The sequence below is a fragment of the Strix uralensis genome, chromosome 14, assembly GCF_047716275.1.
Source record: "Strix uralensis isolate ZFMK-TIS-50842 chromosome 14, bStrUra1, whole genome shotgun sequence".
NCBI classification, from domain to species: Eukaryota; Metazoa; Chordata; class Aves; order Strigiformes; family Strigidae; genus Strix; species Strix uralensis.
In genome coordinates this window covers 21870531-21889676 of record NC_133985.1, presented here as the reverse complement: position 1 = coordinate 21889676, position 19146 = coordinate 21870531, and the positions used below count along the sequence as shown (strand labels likewise).

Below are 19146 nucleotides of genomic sequence, written 5' to 3'. Positions count from 1 at the left end.
GTGCTATTATAAGCACTTATTCTTAAATGAGATGGGAGTAATGGAGAGAAATTTGCGAAGTATGACTGATATGAAATTTTCATGTTATCAGGAAAAACCGGGCTAGCTTAGCCTCACATAACGTGCCTTGTTAGACTTTGAAGTGGCATGTGAGGGAGAGCAGGAATTTCACCTGGCTGGCTGTAAAGAATCTGTTTAAACAAAAAAAGCACTATTTCAACAAGACACGTAAACCACCTCGGATCGGTACATTCGGCGCACCGGAGGAAAGAGGCAGCCCGCAGACCTTCCCGTGAGATGCAGTCGCTGAGTTAGCTCTTGTGCTTAGTGGCACCTGACAAAATCGCTTGCTCTGCTTAATTAGGAGAAGTGATTGCTTTAAAAGTCAGTTATCTTTAGGGAGAGCATGACAGATCCTGTTCTAAAAATGCCTATGGAAACTGATGTGTGAGTAGCTAATGCGTTTAGCTTATTGAAATGTCACCTGGCTGGGTAGTGAACAATATGATGTTTCTTATTTTATTTATCAATGTTAAAGCAGTAATATTGGCCAGTGTAAGTTAAATGCCTTCTGCTGTGAGGAGGCGACAGGGAGTTTTGCCTTCCCTTTCCCATGCTGTCCTCTGGCTCAGCTGTTTTCTCTGCCGCTGTACATCTCGACAGCCAAAAGTCTGAGCTCAGGGATGCTTTCCAGGCATGAATCCCTTTAAGCAAATGTTTATCTCTTTAATTTACCAACTGTTTATTCATCAAGCTCCTAAATAAGCACGGTGGGTCAGTACAGTAGTCCTGTTTGTTCAACCTGACTGCAGGTGGAGTGCGGGAGACAGCCCATGCTGAATTAACCCGCTGAGGGGCTGCGCTCTGTGCGCTTGTAGAGTGATTCTCAAGTAAGGATGTGGTCATTTTTCATGTGCACAATTTAAACTTTGTGATTAAACATGAACATAAGCTTTTGTTCTGCTTACAATTTTCTGTAAGTCATGACAATAGAACTGCTAATCTAAAATGTATTTAAAAGACATTTTGTTATATCTTAGTCTCAATTATGTAGAAAAATATTGGAAAATGTCAGAAAGTCTATACAGATGCAGTGAGTTATGAAGACTGAAAAATTTAGCTTTATTTGTAGCACCAAATACTGGCTCCCCCCGGCTGCCTGGTAGCCCAGCTTCAGCAGAGGTTGAGAGCACCCGCTGCTCGTCCATCCTTCACCTTTGAGCACTGCTCTGGCCTGGAGAGGCGGACCTCCACGGGGAGGGGGAAGGACGTGGAACATGGGGGTTTTATTTCAGTTGTTCCATAAATTCTTTAACTCCTAAGATACTATTAATGAGTAAATCACTATGTGGTTGGAGGATATTGTGGCTGCATTCTGTGCCTGAGGGTTTCTGGTGGTGAAGGTGAGGCAGTTCCCTGCTCAGTACCTGAGCGGGTCTGACACCTCCAGTGACCCCTCGGCTGCCAGGCAGCCATCTCGTACAGGCTTTGGTGTTCAAGCTTGATCACCACAAGCACGTGGGGTGTTTGGAGTCAGATTCCTAGCTCGTGCTCTTGGGCGTTTCACTAAGAAAATCAAGTTTGTGGCAATTCACAGTCGGAGAATTAAAATGAGATTGGACTGTGTGAAACGGGTGCTTTATAAATATGTGTGTTAAGCATTCAGGCCTTCTGTTTAATTTTCGTGGGTTTTGGTAATGACATTTAAAAAAAAAAAAAAATCAGAGTTTTATTAGTTTTACATGGCCTGCAATTACGTATGACCTTTCATTTGATATAACAGTCTATATCCGTTATATTTCTAAACATCGACTGTTAAGCCAAAGGACTTTTCTAAAGTAAATCCATTGTAAATTCTGGGGCTAGCATTCATTTTGATTTATCTTTTGTAAACACTGTATAAATGCAGCACTTGAAAATTCAGAACATATTTTCCAAGGCCAAGCTGGAGAGACTGCTGTGTGGTATATAATGATTTTGTTGTGCATGTATTTAACACTAACAGCCCACCTGTTCAGATAGTAAATTAAATGATGAATAGCCCCAGTGAGCATTTCCCTAGCATGTGGTCTGCACCATCAGCACAGATATTTTTGTGACTGAAGAGGATTCTGTGTAGTGAGAAGTTTAAACAGCTGTATCTCCTAATTACAGCTTCTATGTAAAGTCTTAATTTTTAAAGTGAAATAATCTTCATGTTTTAATATTGTTGCTTCAAAAAAGTTGTTTGTTTCTGTGGTTGCTAATGGATGGCACTGATGTGATGCCAAGTCTTGGTAGTGGGAGGTGGGAGACAAATCTAAAACTTCATTGTCTTCATCTTTGTCGAAGAGTATTTTGGTGTAACTCCTAACGTTACTCTCCAGTCAAGGACTGGACTGAGTTAGAGAGGCAGTAGGATGGAGTAGCGTTTGTAGCAGGGCTACTAGCTAGATCTGAGGTGGACATGAAATAGCTCTTCCTCTCACTTTTACTATGGAAAGGTACTGTGGTTCTCTGCACCATGTATAGTGCTAGACTGTGTGGTTTAGGTTTTCACTAGTGTTCTTGCCATTAGCAAACTAATTTTACAAAATTCCTTCTTTAAAGAGGCATTACAAGGTTTCAACAGTTTTTGACCTTGGATGACTAGGACTGTCCTATTTGGCTTACTCTACATGTTGCTGCTGTATCCATTCATGTCAATAATATTTTCAGAGATTTTTAATAAGGCTTTTTCAGGTAGGTGTTTCAGTATCAGTTGGACTTCACTCTTTTCACTTCCACAGCTTAAGTGTGGATAGAGTTCTTCAAGTCTGCATGTGTCCTGACCTGTCTGCTAATTTGGGCTTTGTCTCTGGAATAATGTCTCAGAATTAATGTCTGCGTAACTTATTGCAGAATCTGAGAAAGTAATGCTGAAGTGATTAGATGCCATGAATGAAGTTGCTCATGTCTTTTTTTTTTTCCTCTTTTTTTTTTCTCTTAGGACTTAAATACTATCTATTCCTTCCTTCATGGACTGGACATACTCTCACATTTCAGGGAACATCAGCTAAGGTAAAGTACTATGGAGTTAATCGGTGTTGCTTAGCACAACTGGTATCTATGACTGTATTTTTGTGGAGATGAGCAAAGCTTTTGTCTGCCCGCACTCCGAGGTGGCAGAGCATTGGCCAAGTCCATTGCTGAGTTAAGTCACTGTGACAACGTGGCATGGAGTCTAAACTAACTAGTTTTGCTAAGAACGAAGACAGGGCTTACTCCCGCTTGTCTACAAAGGTCTGTGTAGACAGTGCCCTACGTTAACTCTAGATTACAAAAGCTTTTTAATGCTTCAGACATTCGGCTGATCTCAGAATACATAAAATGGAAGGCCAACAAAGCACAAAAAGTGCGTTGGAAGTATTTTAGTTCCTTCAGTTCTGTTGCTATGGGTAATTCCAGTGTGTGGGAGTGATTTAAACACTTAGAGAACATGCTGTATATTATCTATTTGGATGATGAAGAACACCGTAATAATTTGAATTTTATGGTTAAGCACATCCTTTGTTTAGAACAAAAAAATGGTTGAATTTGAGGTCTTGGAGCCTTAAAATGATTCTATTGAAATGTGATGATTAATGGCTTACAATCTTTGGGGATTAAAATCGAAATTAAACTTCTCCTTCTCCCTCAGAATAATGTCATCAAGTGCCCGCTATGAGAGGTACAAGGGCAACCAAGTTCTGTTTTGGTAAGTGAATATCACTTGTTGGAGTTCTTCAGTAGAAGTGTAAACAATAACAAACAGTGTTTTGCATGTTGTAATATATCACTTGCTTGCTCGGCAGTTGTAAGTAGAAGGCTTTGCAAGAGTTAAGCTTGCACGGAGTGGTTAAAAGCTCTGACAGGAGGTGGTTGTAACAGTAGTATGGTGTTGACATTTGAGAGGTGCCCGTGAATTATCAACACAGCTCCCAGGGACAGCAGAGATGTGTCTGTGCACACGCAGGATGGGTGAAAAAGCCGGTGGTGGCACCGCAGCGGTCGGTGACAACTCAGCAGGTGGCACTCTTCCCCCGGTGCTGGCACTGCCTGCCTTGGCGGGGCCTGCGCATCCCGTGCTGGAGGAGCGACGGAGCTCAAGCGCTATCTCTTCTTTTAAATTGCTAGAATTAGTATTCTAGTGTAGAATTCTTTTTAGGTTCCTGCTGGGAGGTAAGTATACCCTTTCCCCCCTTGTTTTAGCAGTGCTCGTGGTGTATTTATCCTCTCACAGCTAATCCTAGCGTTGTGTATGAGGCACACCTTCCAGTACACCCGAGTCTAAACGAGGTGGTGGTGGGTGTGTGTGACACAGACCTGCTCCAGTGGCAGGTCAATGTGTGGGGTTGTGTGTTGGAAGAGGAAGGGGATGTTAAGCTGTAGCTGGAAAGTGTCAATGCAGCGCTCTAGGGAGAGGCAAAATCTGCAGTAACACGCGGTAAGTTCTGTGCAGACCCCTGGGCTGTTGGCTGAAACATTGGCCCATCCCCTTATCCGTCTGTCTGGGGTCGAGTGGCACAGTGGGAGACGATACCACCGGGGTGTGCGACGTGGGTGCAGGGATGGAGGAGTGTGAGGCAGGAGTCAGCTGTAAGGGTCTCGGGTTTTATCTGTAACAATTGACAAGTCCGTGTACTATTACTGTCTGTGTTGAATTGCTAATCAACTTTGGCACAGAATAAAAATTCTCTTGTATTCGTAGCTTTATGCATGCTTTCACTGGAATGAAATGTTTTTACTGAAAATTAGTAGTTTCATTTCAATAAAATAAATTTTTAAGTTCACTTAAATGTCAAATTGTAAGGTATAAGAAACATTGTGGATGTAGACACTTTAAAAAAAGTTAATTCTTGGTAGCATTCAGTGACAGCTCTTAGTCTTCCAGTCCACATATCAGATTGGTGGAGTGGTAGATCATTGTTTTACTACAATAACATTTTGGATAATATATTTCTGAGTTGCTGTAAGAAGAAACGAGATATCAATGATTTCTTTTCTTACAGCTCAGAAACTATTGCAAGATGCTGGTATATACTGCTTTCTGGATCTGTGCTCATGAAGGATTCCATGTTTTTACCACCTTGCAGGTATGTAAAGTTGTTGTTACTATTATTTAAGGTAAGGCAAGATCTCTTTTTTTAGTAAATGCTTTCTTACATGTTGACGTTACTGTAAATTTTTCACAATTTAAAAATTCTTTTTTTTTCTAAAGTTCATTAGTGGCAGAAGTGCTCTGCTAATTTGATTTAAATTCCCTTTCACTTTTTCTGCACATTGAAATTGCAGTGTGAAATACTGCACTTCGTGATTTTTAAATCTGTTTTGGCTTTTTAAGTTTATAAGAGAATTTGTAGTTATCTTTTTAACTTGGGGGCTCTTTGAATAATTCCTGTTGTGTAATATTTTTGTATGGAGTTCTCTGTCTCGGGAAAATATGACTGTAGATCACATCACTTCTGTGTTTGGTTGGAGGCTGTACTTAGTGGCATATATGATTTTTATGCGAAGCAAGAAAATTGACGCCAGCAGCATCGGTTACAGAGAGCATATGACAGGAGTCTGACTGCATCTCGTAGTTGAAGCACAGGGAACATTGTGACATGCTTTCACTGAAGCATACTATTTGACTTGAGCTGGACCTTGCTCAAGGAATAAGTACTCTGAGTAATACTCTGCTTGACATTGTACATCACTGAGAAATTTCCCTTCATTATATCTTGAAGCTGCATGTTGCTTATTTGTATTCAAGCTGCACTTCTAGGCTAGGCAGGAGTGTTTTTTTTTTTTTTTTAAAAAATAATAATTTAGACTTGCCTTGGTACCCAGTTTGGACAGTTTTTGAGATTATTGAAAGTGCTGCGCTCTCTTATCCAATGAAATAAAAGCTCTCCCTTGTGTGGTGGTTCTGTGGTGGGCAGTGGGGCCCTGGCTTGCTCCTGCTCCTGCTCTATCGCTGCTGGCTGGAGCAGGGCTGCTGCCCTTCTAGCCCTAACACAGCGTGATGAGATTAATAAAGTGAGGATACCAACTTGGTGTCTTCCCTTTCCTCACAAATGCACCAGTACTGAGGTGTTTATGAAACTCGGGTTAATCAGCGGCGCTTCACTCAGCATGAGTTGACCATGAGACTTAAAAATGTCGGCTCCAGCTCAGATACATTTCCATATACTTGAATTTCATGGTATGTACTAGTAAGAACGTACAGGACTGAATTTTTCAACTCGGTTCTTGGTTAGCTGTAGGCTGGATGTTAAACTCCTAACGCTCTCTGAGTGACTGAAGTTCAGCAGTGCCATGAGTGAGGACATGCCAAGCTGATAATTGCATAAAACCTAGTTAAAATCATTGTTTTGCTAAACTTGAGGAATAAGTCACTTAAGAGCATCATTAACATTTTTTGTGCTTTTGCCATGGTTTGGTTTTTTTTTAAGAAAAATTAGATCTGTTATTGCTAGTTCACAAGATTTACATCTATTTTTATGATGTATAATGAAGAAAAATAGCTGCTAGATGGTGAAAGGGTCCCAGAGTTCTGTTAGATGAAACTGCTGGCAGGTGACAGTATACATGGTGTGGCTCCTTATGTAGTGAGGTCACTCCTCTGCTGAGTAGGTGGGTTGTGCCCTGTCTGTGCCTTCATTGCAGTGGGGGGGAAAAAGGAAAAATTCAAATGTCAGAGGAGCTTTGATGTGCTAAAGGTTTGAAGGACACATACAATTAGATAAACTAAAATTACTGTTAATTAGGAGTTAAAGAGTGCAGAAGGATGCTGAAAATCTTTGAACCTTTTTGTTTCCACCAATGCTTTTCACTCTGGGGCCACCTGTAAACTCCTTCTCCCCTTGGCTTCCTCCCTGGGATCTGGGGCCACGCACACGGGTGGGGAAGGAGAATTGCTGCGTGGACAGGAGAACAGGAGAAGGAAGAGCACAGCTCACTTTCCATTTCACTTGAATTACATTTGTGCATTGTCCAACCTCAGTTTAGAATTTAAAATCTAATGCTTTTCTGCCTTTTTAAAGTACAGTGGGATAAACCTGTTACTTGCCCTGGTCTGAATACCTCATAGAACACATTTTTAGTTGAGGGAGCTACACAGTCACCAATCCCTTACAGGCTATTTTCATATGAAACAGTGCCTTGGATAATTCAGTAGTATTCTTTCATAATTGTAATTAGCACCATTTTAATTACATTTAAAGTAATACTTAATGTTATGCATTATTCCTTGTCCCCAACCAAGTTCCTGATTATGTGAGTCATTCTGAAAGGAGGCTTAAATACACATCTGTAAGGAAACACAATATTGCCTTCATTCTCCTCGCCTCGGGTATTACAGAGCTATTCTTTTTGATAGGAAACAAAAGTAAGTTGTTTGTTTCTGTTTTTTTATTTTTGCTTAAACTCATAAGAGCGGAAATGACCCACAGTATACCATTAGGTGTAAATCATCTTTGAAACCCAGTTTCTTTGTTTTTGAAAACTTTCTGTTTAATGTTGATAACATAGTAAAGATAATTACCAAAATTGATTGGGTTTTTTTTTTTTTTTTGGTGGGGTTTTTTTTGTTTGTTTTTTGGGGGGGGTGGTATTTTGGTTTGGGGGTTTTTTTGTTTTGTTTTGTTTTTTTTTTTTAGCAAAATCTCTTGCTGCAGTTTGGTTTTGCTCTGTGCTTTGATTTTTAGAAAATAATGCCTGACCACCTTTGGCAATATTATTTACCATAATAGAAAAAAAATTGTATGAGCTTAATAGAGGATATGAAGGACATTTGTCCATTCAAATAATTCATCTTTGTCTAATGGAGAGCTTGATGCCATGCTCTATGCCTCATAAGCATATGATCCTATACCTGTATGATATTAGTGAAATAAACTTCATGGAAGAGTATGTTGTTTGGGATACTGAATTAACTGTGATATTTTTTTTTTTTTAATTTTTTAAAAATTTTTTTATTTCCACAGCAGGAAAGTGGTGGGCAAATGCAGGGAATTAAAAGAAAACCATGCTTGAAGTGTTCAGAGATTGCTGAAGGGAATGGAGACATCCTTCCAGCCAGTGAGGTTTTTGGTAGGCTTAGTGCTGCTCAGGCACTGGCATCAGATAAAGCTTATCTGTTTGATTTGTTGAATATGGTATAAGTGTGTCAACACATGAGCAGGGGTGAGTGGGGTTAGAGACAGGTGTCATCTGTACAAAAGCGATGCGGGAGACTGATGATGGCTTTGAGACATCCAAGGGGAAAATGAATGAGGACCGAAATAGAATCCTTAATGTGAGGAAGGTGATAACTACCAAGGATGAGAATACAGGTTTTAATCTGGAGACCTCCCAGTGCTTTGAAAAGGTCAAGAGCCAGGTTTGAATAATTGTCATTCTGGAAGAACTGGATAGACAGAGGCATTTTGTAAAACAGATAATAGCAAATGGATTCTAGTTTGAAACTCAATGCCTGCATATATTTCCTAACACCCCCCACCCCCCCCAGTTATCTCTTTGTAATGTTGGCATGGTAATTTCAATTTGATAGTTGTCCTCTGGAGCATTTGACAAACACTTCACATTTAAAGAACTTCTGTACATTTTAGGGTTCTTCTGCCAGGAATACTGGAACAGTTCTTTATAAAATGTGAGAAGCAGGATATTGGTGTTTTTCAGTTAGAGGAAGCTGGTTTCCTGGGCAATAGGGGGTTTTAAGGCCCCCTTTTCTTATGAAGTTGTTGTTTTTAATCTGTTTTATTTGGCAATCATTCTTCAAAATTCAGGATTGTATTATAAACTAACTGCTTAGCAACTTTCATTTAATAATTATGAGAAACTGCTGTTCCGGTTGATTGTTGGTGAGATACTTTCAGTCTCCATAAGTAAGATTGGAAGGTGATAATGATTTAATGACTGTTTCCTGGTACCTCCTCACAATACTTGTCCTTTTCCTGTCATCTGCCCCATGATTACCTTGACAGAGAGGAGGAGACTAGTAGACAACTGTAAACTTAACCTGGTTAAGATGTTGGTTAAGCTCTCCTCCTTTTGCATGCTTCGTTTCATCCACTGTCTGTCATTCAGTAGTTTCAGAATCAACAGAGCATCAGGGAAACCTTAATTTTCTTCTGCAGATCTTTTTGGCATAAAATATATTCTATAGATTCAAACCTGGAAGAGGCATAGCCCCACAGAAGCGTAAGTGGGCAGCAAGTGCTTTATTAACTTTCTATAAGTATTTGAATGAGTAAGGGGGTACGCTGTGGCTTGCTGTGCTTGACAAGGGCTTTTTGGTCAACTTGGATAAATTTGTATGCAAGCTGCGATTCAGAAATCGGTTTAAAAATTGGAGGAGTAAAACTTGCATTGAGGTACGATAAATCCATTCAATATTCTGACACTGATGATCATGATGAAAAAAGCCCTGTAAGATTTTTAAGGTAAGAAGCAGATCAATCAGTAATATCGGGTACAAAGATGGCATAACCTTGATTACCCTATCGCTTGGAGAATGGATTTGTCAATAGATTTGGCATAGCAGGAAAAGAATTTGCTTCTAACATGAAAGCGATGGCTAGAACAAAAGAACAGGATTGACAGATTTTGTGGAAGGAAAATCATGTCAGCAAGTTAAAGAGTTTTTGTGTTAACCTTGCTTGTTAATCAAGATAATTCATGTGAACAGGATATTTGAAGGAGATTACTCACAGCAAGATTAGCCATAGGAAATATATCAAGGGCCTGGAGGAACTTTTGAAGCCAATTATATGGATGACAGCCTCCTACAGCTGTGAGAATTGAACCTCGAAGGGAAAAATACAAAGTCTTGAAACATTCAAGATGTAGTCTTACTGAAAACAAACACTTCTCTTTTCTGAGCCCTTCCAAGAAATTCATGAACAGCCCTTCCAAAATCTTACAAGTGGAGAAAATCAGAATGGTTGTCCTATTCAGGTAGTACATTTCTTGGCTAAAAACACTTACTTTATTCAAAATGGACTCATGGCTGTATTGTGGTATTTTTTCATGAGAGTTGTAGGCGCGTCAGTGACTCAATAAGCCTCTTCCCGGGTAAAAGGAGAAGGTGCAAATGCTTGGATCAAGAAAATTGTCATAACGAAAGAGGAACTCTGGTTTTGCATTATGAACAGCAGCTTGGGTTGAAATTATTTTAGCCTATTTTGTATTAAGTTAGTATTTGTGAATAACTATTTGAATATATTTTGAAACTTTCTGTAACTGTTAATAGTGTTTCGCTGTTCTATGTGAAGTACCAGAAGCACAGAAAATTCTGTGCTTTTACAGGACCGTCAATGTTGGTAAATAAGAAAGCAGGATTAAAGACTTGCAATTTGCACAACTTAAATTTCTTGTATTTTAGAAATCTTTAAATTTTGCTGTATATGACTTTGTTTTCAAATATATTTATACCTCAAATGTATCCTCTAAAACCAGATCGGTTTTACTTCTAAAACTTGTAGTGCTGTTTCTGCAAACTCTCGTGAATTTGTGCCTTCACTGAAAAAGTAAATGGGTGGCTCAGAGCTCCTGAATTCCCAGCTTCTGCCAGTAAAAGGGATATTGGCATTTTTCTTCCACTGATCCTTCCTTTCCAGATTTAACTCTCTTAAATACTGCTTTCTGCTTAGATTATACCTGCTGTATCCAAGCTCTGTCCCAGTGCTCCTTAGCCTCTGCTCCTCCTTTCTCGTCTCCATCCCAGTCCCTGCCAGTGTGGAATATTGTTTTTCCTCCTTCAGCTGCCAAGGTTAGATACACACGTGTGCCAGTCCACTGCCGGCATAGAGTAAACATAATTTTTGACAAGCCTGCAGTTGCCAACAAGGTTCTGAATTGTGATACTGGCTGAAACAATTGTGATTTAAATTTCTTACTTCATTGTGTGACTGTAAAAACAGCAGAGGTCTTAGGACTATAGTCAGTGAATGTGTGTTTGCTTCATACTTGAAAGGTCTTTGCAACTAACTTGTAGATTATTTTTCTGCTTTCAAGAAGACAGCTTGAGGCTTACATTCCTGTGCTTATCAAGACTGGATAGATTTTATACTGACTGCTGGGTAAGAAGCAGTGGTTACTCAGTGCATTTGTGGCTCTAGATGAGGTGCTGTTTTCCCTGGGTATTGCTGCAAGCGGTGGCTGTAACTTGTACCATTGCCTGACAGCCAGTAAGTAAACTAACAACTTGGGAATGCTACCAATAAATGTATTTTGTAAAACTAATTAATTCAGATATGGGTGTTCGTATTGAAACTCTTCTGGCAGTGCTAGTGCCGTGATGAAAATACTCTGAGGAAAAGGGGAATGTGGATGAGAAGAGACAATGCACCAGTGAGAGCCGTGTGTCCTGGTCTCCCTATGTGCAGTTCTTGTACTGGTTGGTGCTGCTGTTGATGGGAAGGTGTTGCAAACTAAGAGCATGTGGTGCATCTATTTTGGCATGGAACAATCCTCTAAGAAAGCCAAAAGAATGAAGAAATGCTGTATTCACACCTGTCGCAACTAAATGACCCAATAATCTTGTCCATAGTTCCCCCCGCCCAGTAATTTTCTTTTGTTCTGTTCATCGTTTCTTACAACAGCTGCCCTGTAGTGGTTTCACAGACTGCAAGGGATGCTGATGGCACCACAGAAAAAGCTTTTTATTGGCTAAACTAAAAAAGTCCAAGAGATGTGAAATTGGAAGAAAAGGGTAATATGCAGTTTGTTTATATCTAAAATATAATTTTACTTAAGACTATCTAATCACATGGCCTGGAATAGCTGCAAAGCTTCACAGAAAGTTGTAGGTAAGATACAGGCTTTCTCAAAGCATCATCATTTCAGAATATGAAGTAATTAGTGTAGACATCTTGAGCTTCCAGCCTGTGAATCAAGCAGCCTGTTGTGCAGCCTCCAGAATCATTCCCAATTAAAACTTTCAGCAAGCTTAAGAGATAAACCTGCTAAATGTTGTTGTTACTGAGAGCTAATGCAAAAATGTTTTTTGATGACTGAGCATTAATTGAAAGTGGTATTTTTGCATTCAGCCATGTATCTTGTGGTTTCAGGTTTCCTTTAAACCATTTTCTGGTGGAGTTAAGTATTCTAATATTTTTATAATTAAATTACTTTGAAATGCTCAGGACTTCCACAACATACAGTATCAAAAAATCCCTGCCACCTGCATTTGTTGAAACTTTTGCTCTGCACTCATGTAACTCTTTTTTTTTGTTTTGTTTTGGTTTTTTTTTGTTTTTCCCTATTCCCTTACTCTGTTTTAAAGTAGAGTGCGTTTGGGGGTGCTCAGCAGGTCGCGGTGCAGTGGGAAATGCTGCGACCTGCTGCCAGGGCTCCTGGTGGGACCGTGCTGGCTGTCACTGTGTGCTCCAGAAAGGGAGCCGAGGGACTCCCCAGCAGCCCAGTTTTTCAGATGATGGTCGATCTGAGAAAAATCTAGAGAAATTAAGACCTCCATGCAGATGCCCAGAAAACCAAGTTACTCCCATGAGGATTTCAGTGTCTGTTACACTCATATGCCACGACTGCAGTGCAAGAAGGGCAGATGCTGCCTTCTCTATCTACAGTCAGTGAGGTTGGTTAATGCTGATTGTGTGGCTGTGCAGGCTTCCCCCTCTTTGTTACTTCCTAGCCAATGACAAGGAATTTAACCATAAAACTACATTTTTAGAGTATTTAGGGTTTGATAATACTAATGGCTGTTCCAAGCCATTCATAATATACTTGTGTAGCACATTCAGTGGTAGCTGAATGGGTTTTATCTTGGATCTGAACAGCAGCTACGTTGCAGTAGATGTCCCGGGTGTTTGCTGGAACAGCTGTTCTGCACAAGAGGCACTCTTGGAGGAAAGGAAAACTGAAATGTTTTTCAAATGAAGGATAAACCCTGGCTTGTGGAAAAAAATATTTTCATCTGTTAAAAAAAACAACCAAACAGCATGTCCATTTCTTATGCAACTTGTCTCTTCCAGGCCAAGTTGTGCATTTGCATGCAGAATGTTTTTGTGCTGGAGAAATCCAGCCAGGTTGCTGGATGTGTAGGGTCACAGGGTTCTCTTTGCAGTGGCAAAAAGTACAATTTGTCTTCATCTTTATGTTTCTTAAAAGCAGCCTGACAGGCAAACAGGCAGTTTGAGAGACAAGTATATTCATAAGAAGAAAATATCTGCAAAAAATTGCAACCCTTCTGTTTGGTATCCTGATAACGTGTATATCAGTGTCCTAGCCCAGTCCTACATGTAACACAGTACTGAGTATTACTGCAGATAGTTTTATCGGCAATCGCAGATAACGATGTGCATTATTGATACCAACTTAGACAGCCAGGATAATTTAATGATTTTTGTAGTTCCTGGAAAATACAGAACACGAAAGTGCCTGACATCTTGTCACTGAAGCCCCTGATGCATGAAATACCTGAAAATATTGTTTCAGGATGTAGTAGAATACTGTAAATTTGAAGATGCCTGCTAATTAGTGTTCAAACAAATAATAAGGCATTTAGGCTCAGTCTCCATCTGTTTGTAGGCTGAAAGCTCTTCAGGACAGGCTGTTTTTACCTTTAAAGTATGTACTGTATTTTGAGCATTGCATAATGAGAAACCGTCAGTAACAAATAACTTCAGCATATAGATATCAAGAAATTCTGAAGTTAAATGTGACTGCTATTCCTTAAATTTGTCAGTCTTGAAATTCCAGTTGTATTTCAGCACCAAATGCTCAGGTCGCTTAACAGCTGCATATGAAGCATTTTTAAACATTTCTGTTTAGAAAGCTGTAAGCGTGTACATCCTATTTAAGGAACCACTTTCTTATGTTCAAAATATGTTATGTTGGAAGCTTTTCTAAGTTTGCTTTGTAAAAGTAAGGTTTGTTATACAGCTCCAGTGCCTTAAAGTTTTAATGCCTTCCAGTATTTTGGAGAGTGGGCATGAGTTTAAAAACTGGAATATTCTCGAATATGAAAGGCTCTCTCCAGTGAACAATTTTGATCCATCCCCTGTGTCAGTAAATACAAGAATAAATTCAAGAGTATACTCAGGTGCTTGCACGTGTAAGATTTTGGGGTTTGACTCTGCGCTCAGGAGGGTTTTCTCTGTATTAGCAAATCACACGGGGAAAGGGACAGATGAACCGAGTGAAATGGCTGATACTGAGAACCGTGTTGTTTGCAGTTCTGTGCTTCTGCGTTTCAGTAGCTCCAGTCTGATCCCGTGGCCTGAGCACCCATTAGTGGTTGGTGTACGATACCATGCCAGTTTAACTTGCATTCCCTTCTCACATGATGCAATTGCTTAAGCATTTTTAATTATGAATAGCAATGAATCAGGAGGAAAACAAGGTTTCTTGCAAATGAGGCATCCATAAATCAAGGATAAACAAAGCTGCCTCTGGTATGTGGAAGACATTTTTTTCCCATGACAGTGTTTCAAGCCAGTGAGTGAGTGTCTGAAAATTAATGATGCAGATGTAATAGATGAATATTAAGTGACAGGAGCATACAATAAAATTATAAATAAAAAAAGTGTAACGCAGTTTATAGTATTGATTTCCTGGGTTTCCAGCAGTGGGCAGCTGTAGAAAATGATGTTAAATTTAAGACCCTGTTAAAATATGTGTGATTAAATACGCAGATCAAGAAAAATTTTAATTGTTGAATCGTTGAAAACTTTAATGGTTATACCTTTGGTAATATGTCCTTTGACATAGTTTTTACTGTGTTCTAAGTAGAGCTTAATTTACATTAGTTTCATGTTTTCTCACACTTTCAGTATTATTAGTTTAAATTCTTAATTGGATTCCTTTTCCCCCTCTCTGTTTGAAAGCACTGAAGCGCGTGTAACACGCTGTATCTTAAAGTGGTTTTTCCACTTTTCAGTATCTCACCACGTACGACATCAGGAGGACGTAGCGTTTAGGGCTGTGTTTGGGGTTGGAGAAGCCGCTGTGGTGGTTTGTCAGTTGGTGCTGATGATCCAGTGAAAGGGGCTTCTCGGATCGGACCTCCCCGGGGAGCAAACCCGGCCCTGTGAGGTGACCTCCATGGTCCTGGTCTCTCGGGAGTGTGGTGCTCAGCTCAGGGGCTGAGATGAGTAACCAGTAAGACTGAGGATGCGAGCAACACCCCCGTGTCCTTGGCACCACAGCAAAGGATGAATTAGTCCCAAAAGAAAAGATTGCCCTGTCTCTTCCAGAATTAGATGTACAACTTCTCAGAGCTCTCTTCTTTGAGAAGCACCATGTGTTAGGTTTGGGTGGGTGTTTAATGGCCGACTAAAGGCTTCTCAAAGTAATTTGTTGTCTCAGAAATGTTCCTTCTCCTTCAGAAGAATGCTCTGCACGACAGCTTGCTCTTGTCTTTCCAGACAGGATTTTGTCTCCTTCATTTGCAAAGCTTTGTTCAACTTAGCCTCTTCCATTTCCAAACATCCTCTTATGTTTTGATACAGAAATCAATTAATCTCTGAAGTGTCTTCATACCTTTGTAAGTACTGCACTGTTATTTTTTTAAATGTAAATATTTACTAACTAGAAGATGACAGGTTTAATACTAGATGTGACTGGGTGAGTCCAAAACCTAATGATTCTGTTCTTTTACTGTCATTAATGCTTGAAATTATTTCTTTTAAAAAAAAAAAGTAACTGCAGATTACCTAAAATTCCAACAAAGACTTTAGCCACCACTTCAAAGCAGATTTAGATGGCTCTGGGACTGCTACACTGCTGCTTGCTCCTCCCCGTGCCGCCTCTCTCCCCTTCTCTTGTCAGTACTCTGGTTCTGGCTATTTTTAACTTTTCCTAATGTATTCTCCTGAACTAGTTAAGACTCAAATTCTGTGACAATAAACTAATAAAGCAGAGAGTTGAACTTTAATGTTGATTAATGGTCTTTAGTTTAAAAAAGAAATAAATTGTGACAGATGTCGTATGTTGACACCTTCTATTAGTTAGACAAATACGTGTGCATCTTTGCTTATGTATTTGCTAATAATATTTTCTTGTTGCCTGTTATTAATGTTAGTGGATGTTACTACTGAAGAAAGAGTCTTCCGTGGTCAGTGGTTTCAGGGCTGAGTTTCTGTTTATTCTAAATATTTCCTTGTGTAATTGTACAACACAATTAGGAATGAACATAGTTCTGAAGTCTGGATTAAAATTGGCAGATTAGTGAAATACCCTGATGTCAGCAAACCTGTGAACTGATAGAGAAGCTATGCATTTGTATTGGAGAAAAATATGGAATAAGTCCTTATGATTAAAATCCATGTTTCTAAACCACATTTGGTATGTTAATTCAGAAGAATGTTAAAAGTTGGTATTTTTAAAAACGTGGTGGTTATGACTGGGGAAGAACCATATGACGCCTTCTCTTTTTGAAGGAGCTCTGTTGTGGTATAATCGATAAAACATCCCATGATGCGCACCAGGAAATAATTAAACTTGACCTATTGACTTGTAAATATGAGTAGTTTATTCTTTAGGATTAGAAGGAGGGGGGTTTGTCTTTGGAACCTAATCCTTCTCTGAGTGTTTGGTTGTTGTAAAGTGCTTGATGGACCAGAAATGATAGTGCCAAGAGCTTGACCTTTGTTATGAGCGGTGTTCTTTTCGTTACTGCCGTTACTTAATTAGCAAATGTTGCAACATAAGCAGAGGGGAAGCTTGACAGTAGCTGCATTTCATGGATGTGTTTATGTAAAACCAAACAAGAAGAAAACAACCCTCCCTCAACCTCCAGTAGTTTGATAAATTGCTGCTCTACAATAAAAATACTGTGCTTGAACAACCTTCAGCAGAAAACTGGCTTTTTCCTAACGACTGGCGATATAGCAATAGTAGTAATCCATTTTGTGATAAAACCGATAACGATTTATTTCTGGTTTTAAAAGCTGCAGAAACTGAAACTTCCAGTTGAATGTATTTCCTTTAGAATTTTGTTTGGGGCGGTGGGGGAAATATTGTCTTTAGTTTTCTATTCTATGGAATTGAATTAAAACCATTTAACTTTTTTTTTTTTTTCCAATTGCAAATGATACCTTAGGAAAGTTGGTTTCACTTTGGTTTTTGTTTTGTGGAGAAATCACAACATCGAATTTCAGTTTGCCTTGAAGTTAGAGTTTATGCTGAGTTTACATGAAAAATGACATTTCTGTATTTTGTGAACTAAACTAACTTTGTTGTAACAGTGGGAGTAGTTGGGCCATTCTTTTTGATGGATTGCAAATATACAGGAGTGTCATGCCTGGATCACATGCTGTGTGGAAAAAGCATGAAGGAAGGCATGAAAATTTGAGCTATGAGTTGCTTACTATAGATGTGTGAAAATGCCAGTTTTCCGTGTGAAACTTGTGCTTCTCTGGCCTGCTATAGCATGGGGTGAGAAAATTTCAGTTGTCAATTATGACTCTGTGGCAATCATGTAATTTAATTTTTTTTTTTTTTTTTGTGGACCATTAGCAAAATAAAAACTTGACAGTTTAAGCTGTCACGCTCCTGGTAATTGTAATCCTTTATCCTAACTGGATTACACTGATAATTTTCTTGCCATAATCTGAAACTTCACATGAATAACTTCAGTTTAGTTGCTTAAATCACTTTGCTGAAAATGCACATATCCTACAAAAGTTTTTGTATGCTTCCCTAACATATAGTTTATAATCATGAGTCTTTTAAACGCTTTCTACTGTGTTTCAGTGGATATTTGCTGCCGAGATGACTGTGTGACTCAAATGTTTTGTGTGGCTGAAGTTTCACATGTACTTTCCAAACGTAACCTTAGTGAAAACAGATGGAGCTGACCCACTTTTTTAGGATTTGTCTCCACACTTGTCTGAACCTCCTTCTCATTCACACATTAATCCCTGCTTTGAGTTAGCTGATTCTTCAGTTATTTCACCTGCTGGTACGTGTTAAAGCCTGATTGCTGTTGGCAGTCTGAGTTTGTAACACAGCAGCTACAACTACTGAACTGCTAATCCAGCCATGATGTTGTTAATCAAGTAGGGCTTGTCATTTGACGTCTGCATGGGATAGCTTTCACTTGAGCTTGGCTGAGTGGGCTAGGTCGAGCATACCTAACTCAAACTAACAGGTCTGTAGTGAAGACAAATTTACTTAATATGTGAAGCCAGGTATTTTGAATTCCATGGGCTACTACAGTCACGAATTAAGTGATTTAAGAGGTTATTGGTCTGTAACACACCCTCTACTTCTGAGTAGCTACCTCAGCTCTTTTTTGCTGGTAGTTCCAGCACCTTCAGATCCGCTTGCGTAGCAACTTCCCCAGGGTTGATTCCCCTAAAGCCACCTCTGTTCTTAGGTGTCCTGAAGGTAGTTGCCCTGTAGAGTCAATCAGCTGAAGCACATCAGACTTCTTTTAGCCTCTTTCCTGAGTTGCTGTATTAGATCCATCACATTTTGTTGCGTTTGTGTTTTTTCATATTTCTTAAACAGAACCCGTCACAATGCTACTGTGCTCCTTGTGAGGGTATGAGAAGCAACGTAAAGACAGAGCTCACAAGTTAAGGCTTGGTTTTAGAGAAGAGCTTCTCTGTCCTCCTGTGTGCTGGGAGGATAAAGGGGCGACATAGAGTTGAGGGCACTCTCATTAAAAATGCTGCATGCAAAGAAGTACTTTGGAGTTTCTGGAATTTGTGTATATTTGTTTTTACAAAGACTGTTTGATGCTTAATTAAAATTTACTAATGTTTGTTTGTCAACACTGAAATGCATTGTCAGTGGCTTTGAGTAGCTGCAAGTAATAATGATTTTACAAAAGAACATTCTTTATATTTAGGCTTTATTTAGCAGGCTGTGATGAGAGGTGCTGAGTAAATTAAAAAAAATGGTGATAATGGTACTATGTAGTTAGAGTTTTTCATATAATAGTTTTCATCCATTTTTCTTTGTCCTTTTTTGTTTTTAAGGATACTGTAACATGCACCATTTCCAATTATTGCTGAAAAGGTAAAATAGGCTGTTCATCTCATACTTTTTCATTTGCTTTTTTTCCCATCCCACTCTAGCTTTGGCAAGCAGTCTGGAGGAAAACGAGGATGCGAATGTATCATATTGGAGCCTTCAGAAATGATTGTGGTAAGACAGATTTTTTCAAATGTATTTAAATCTATTGCTGGTTTC

General features: G+C 39.3%; 1 protein-coding gene across 9 annotated transcripts in view; it reads left to right on the top strand.

Moving 5' to 3' along the window:
• RAPGEF6 (Rap guanine nucleotide exchange factor 6) overlaps positions 1-19146 on the top strand; it is a 133408-nt gene that overhangs the window by 24818 nt on the left and 89444 nt on the right. For 8 of the 9 annotated variants that reach the window (XM_074883249.1, XM_074883252.1, XM_074883243.1 and 5 more), the window contains 4 exons: positions 2969-3039; positions 3659-3715; positions 5010-5093; positions 19032-19101. In XM_074883249.1, coding sequence (XP_074739350.1) covers positions 2969-3039; positions 3659-3715; positions 5010-5093; positions 19032-19101 — 282 coding nt within the window. The remainder of the gene's footprint in view (positions 1-2968; positions 3040-3658; positions 3716-5009; positions 5094-19031; positions 19102-19146) is intronic. The other variant, XM_074883248.1, reaches the window with a different exon arrangement.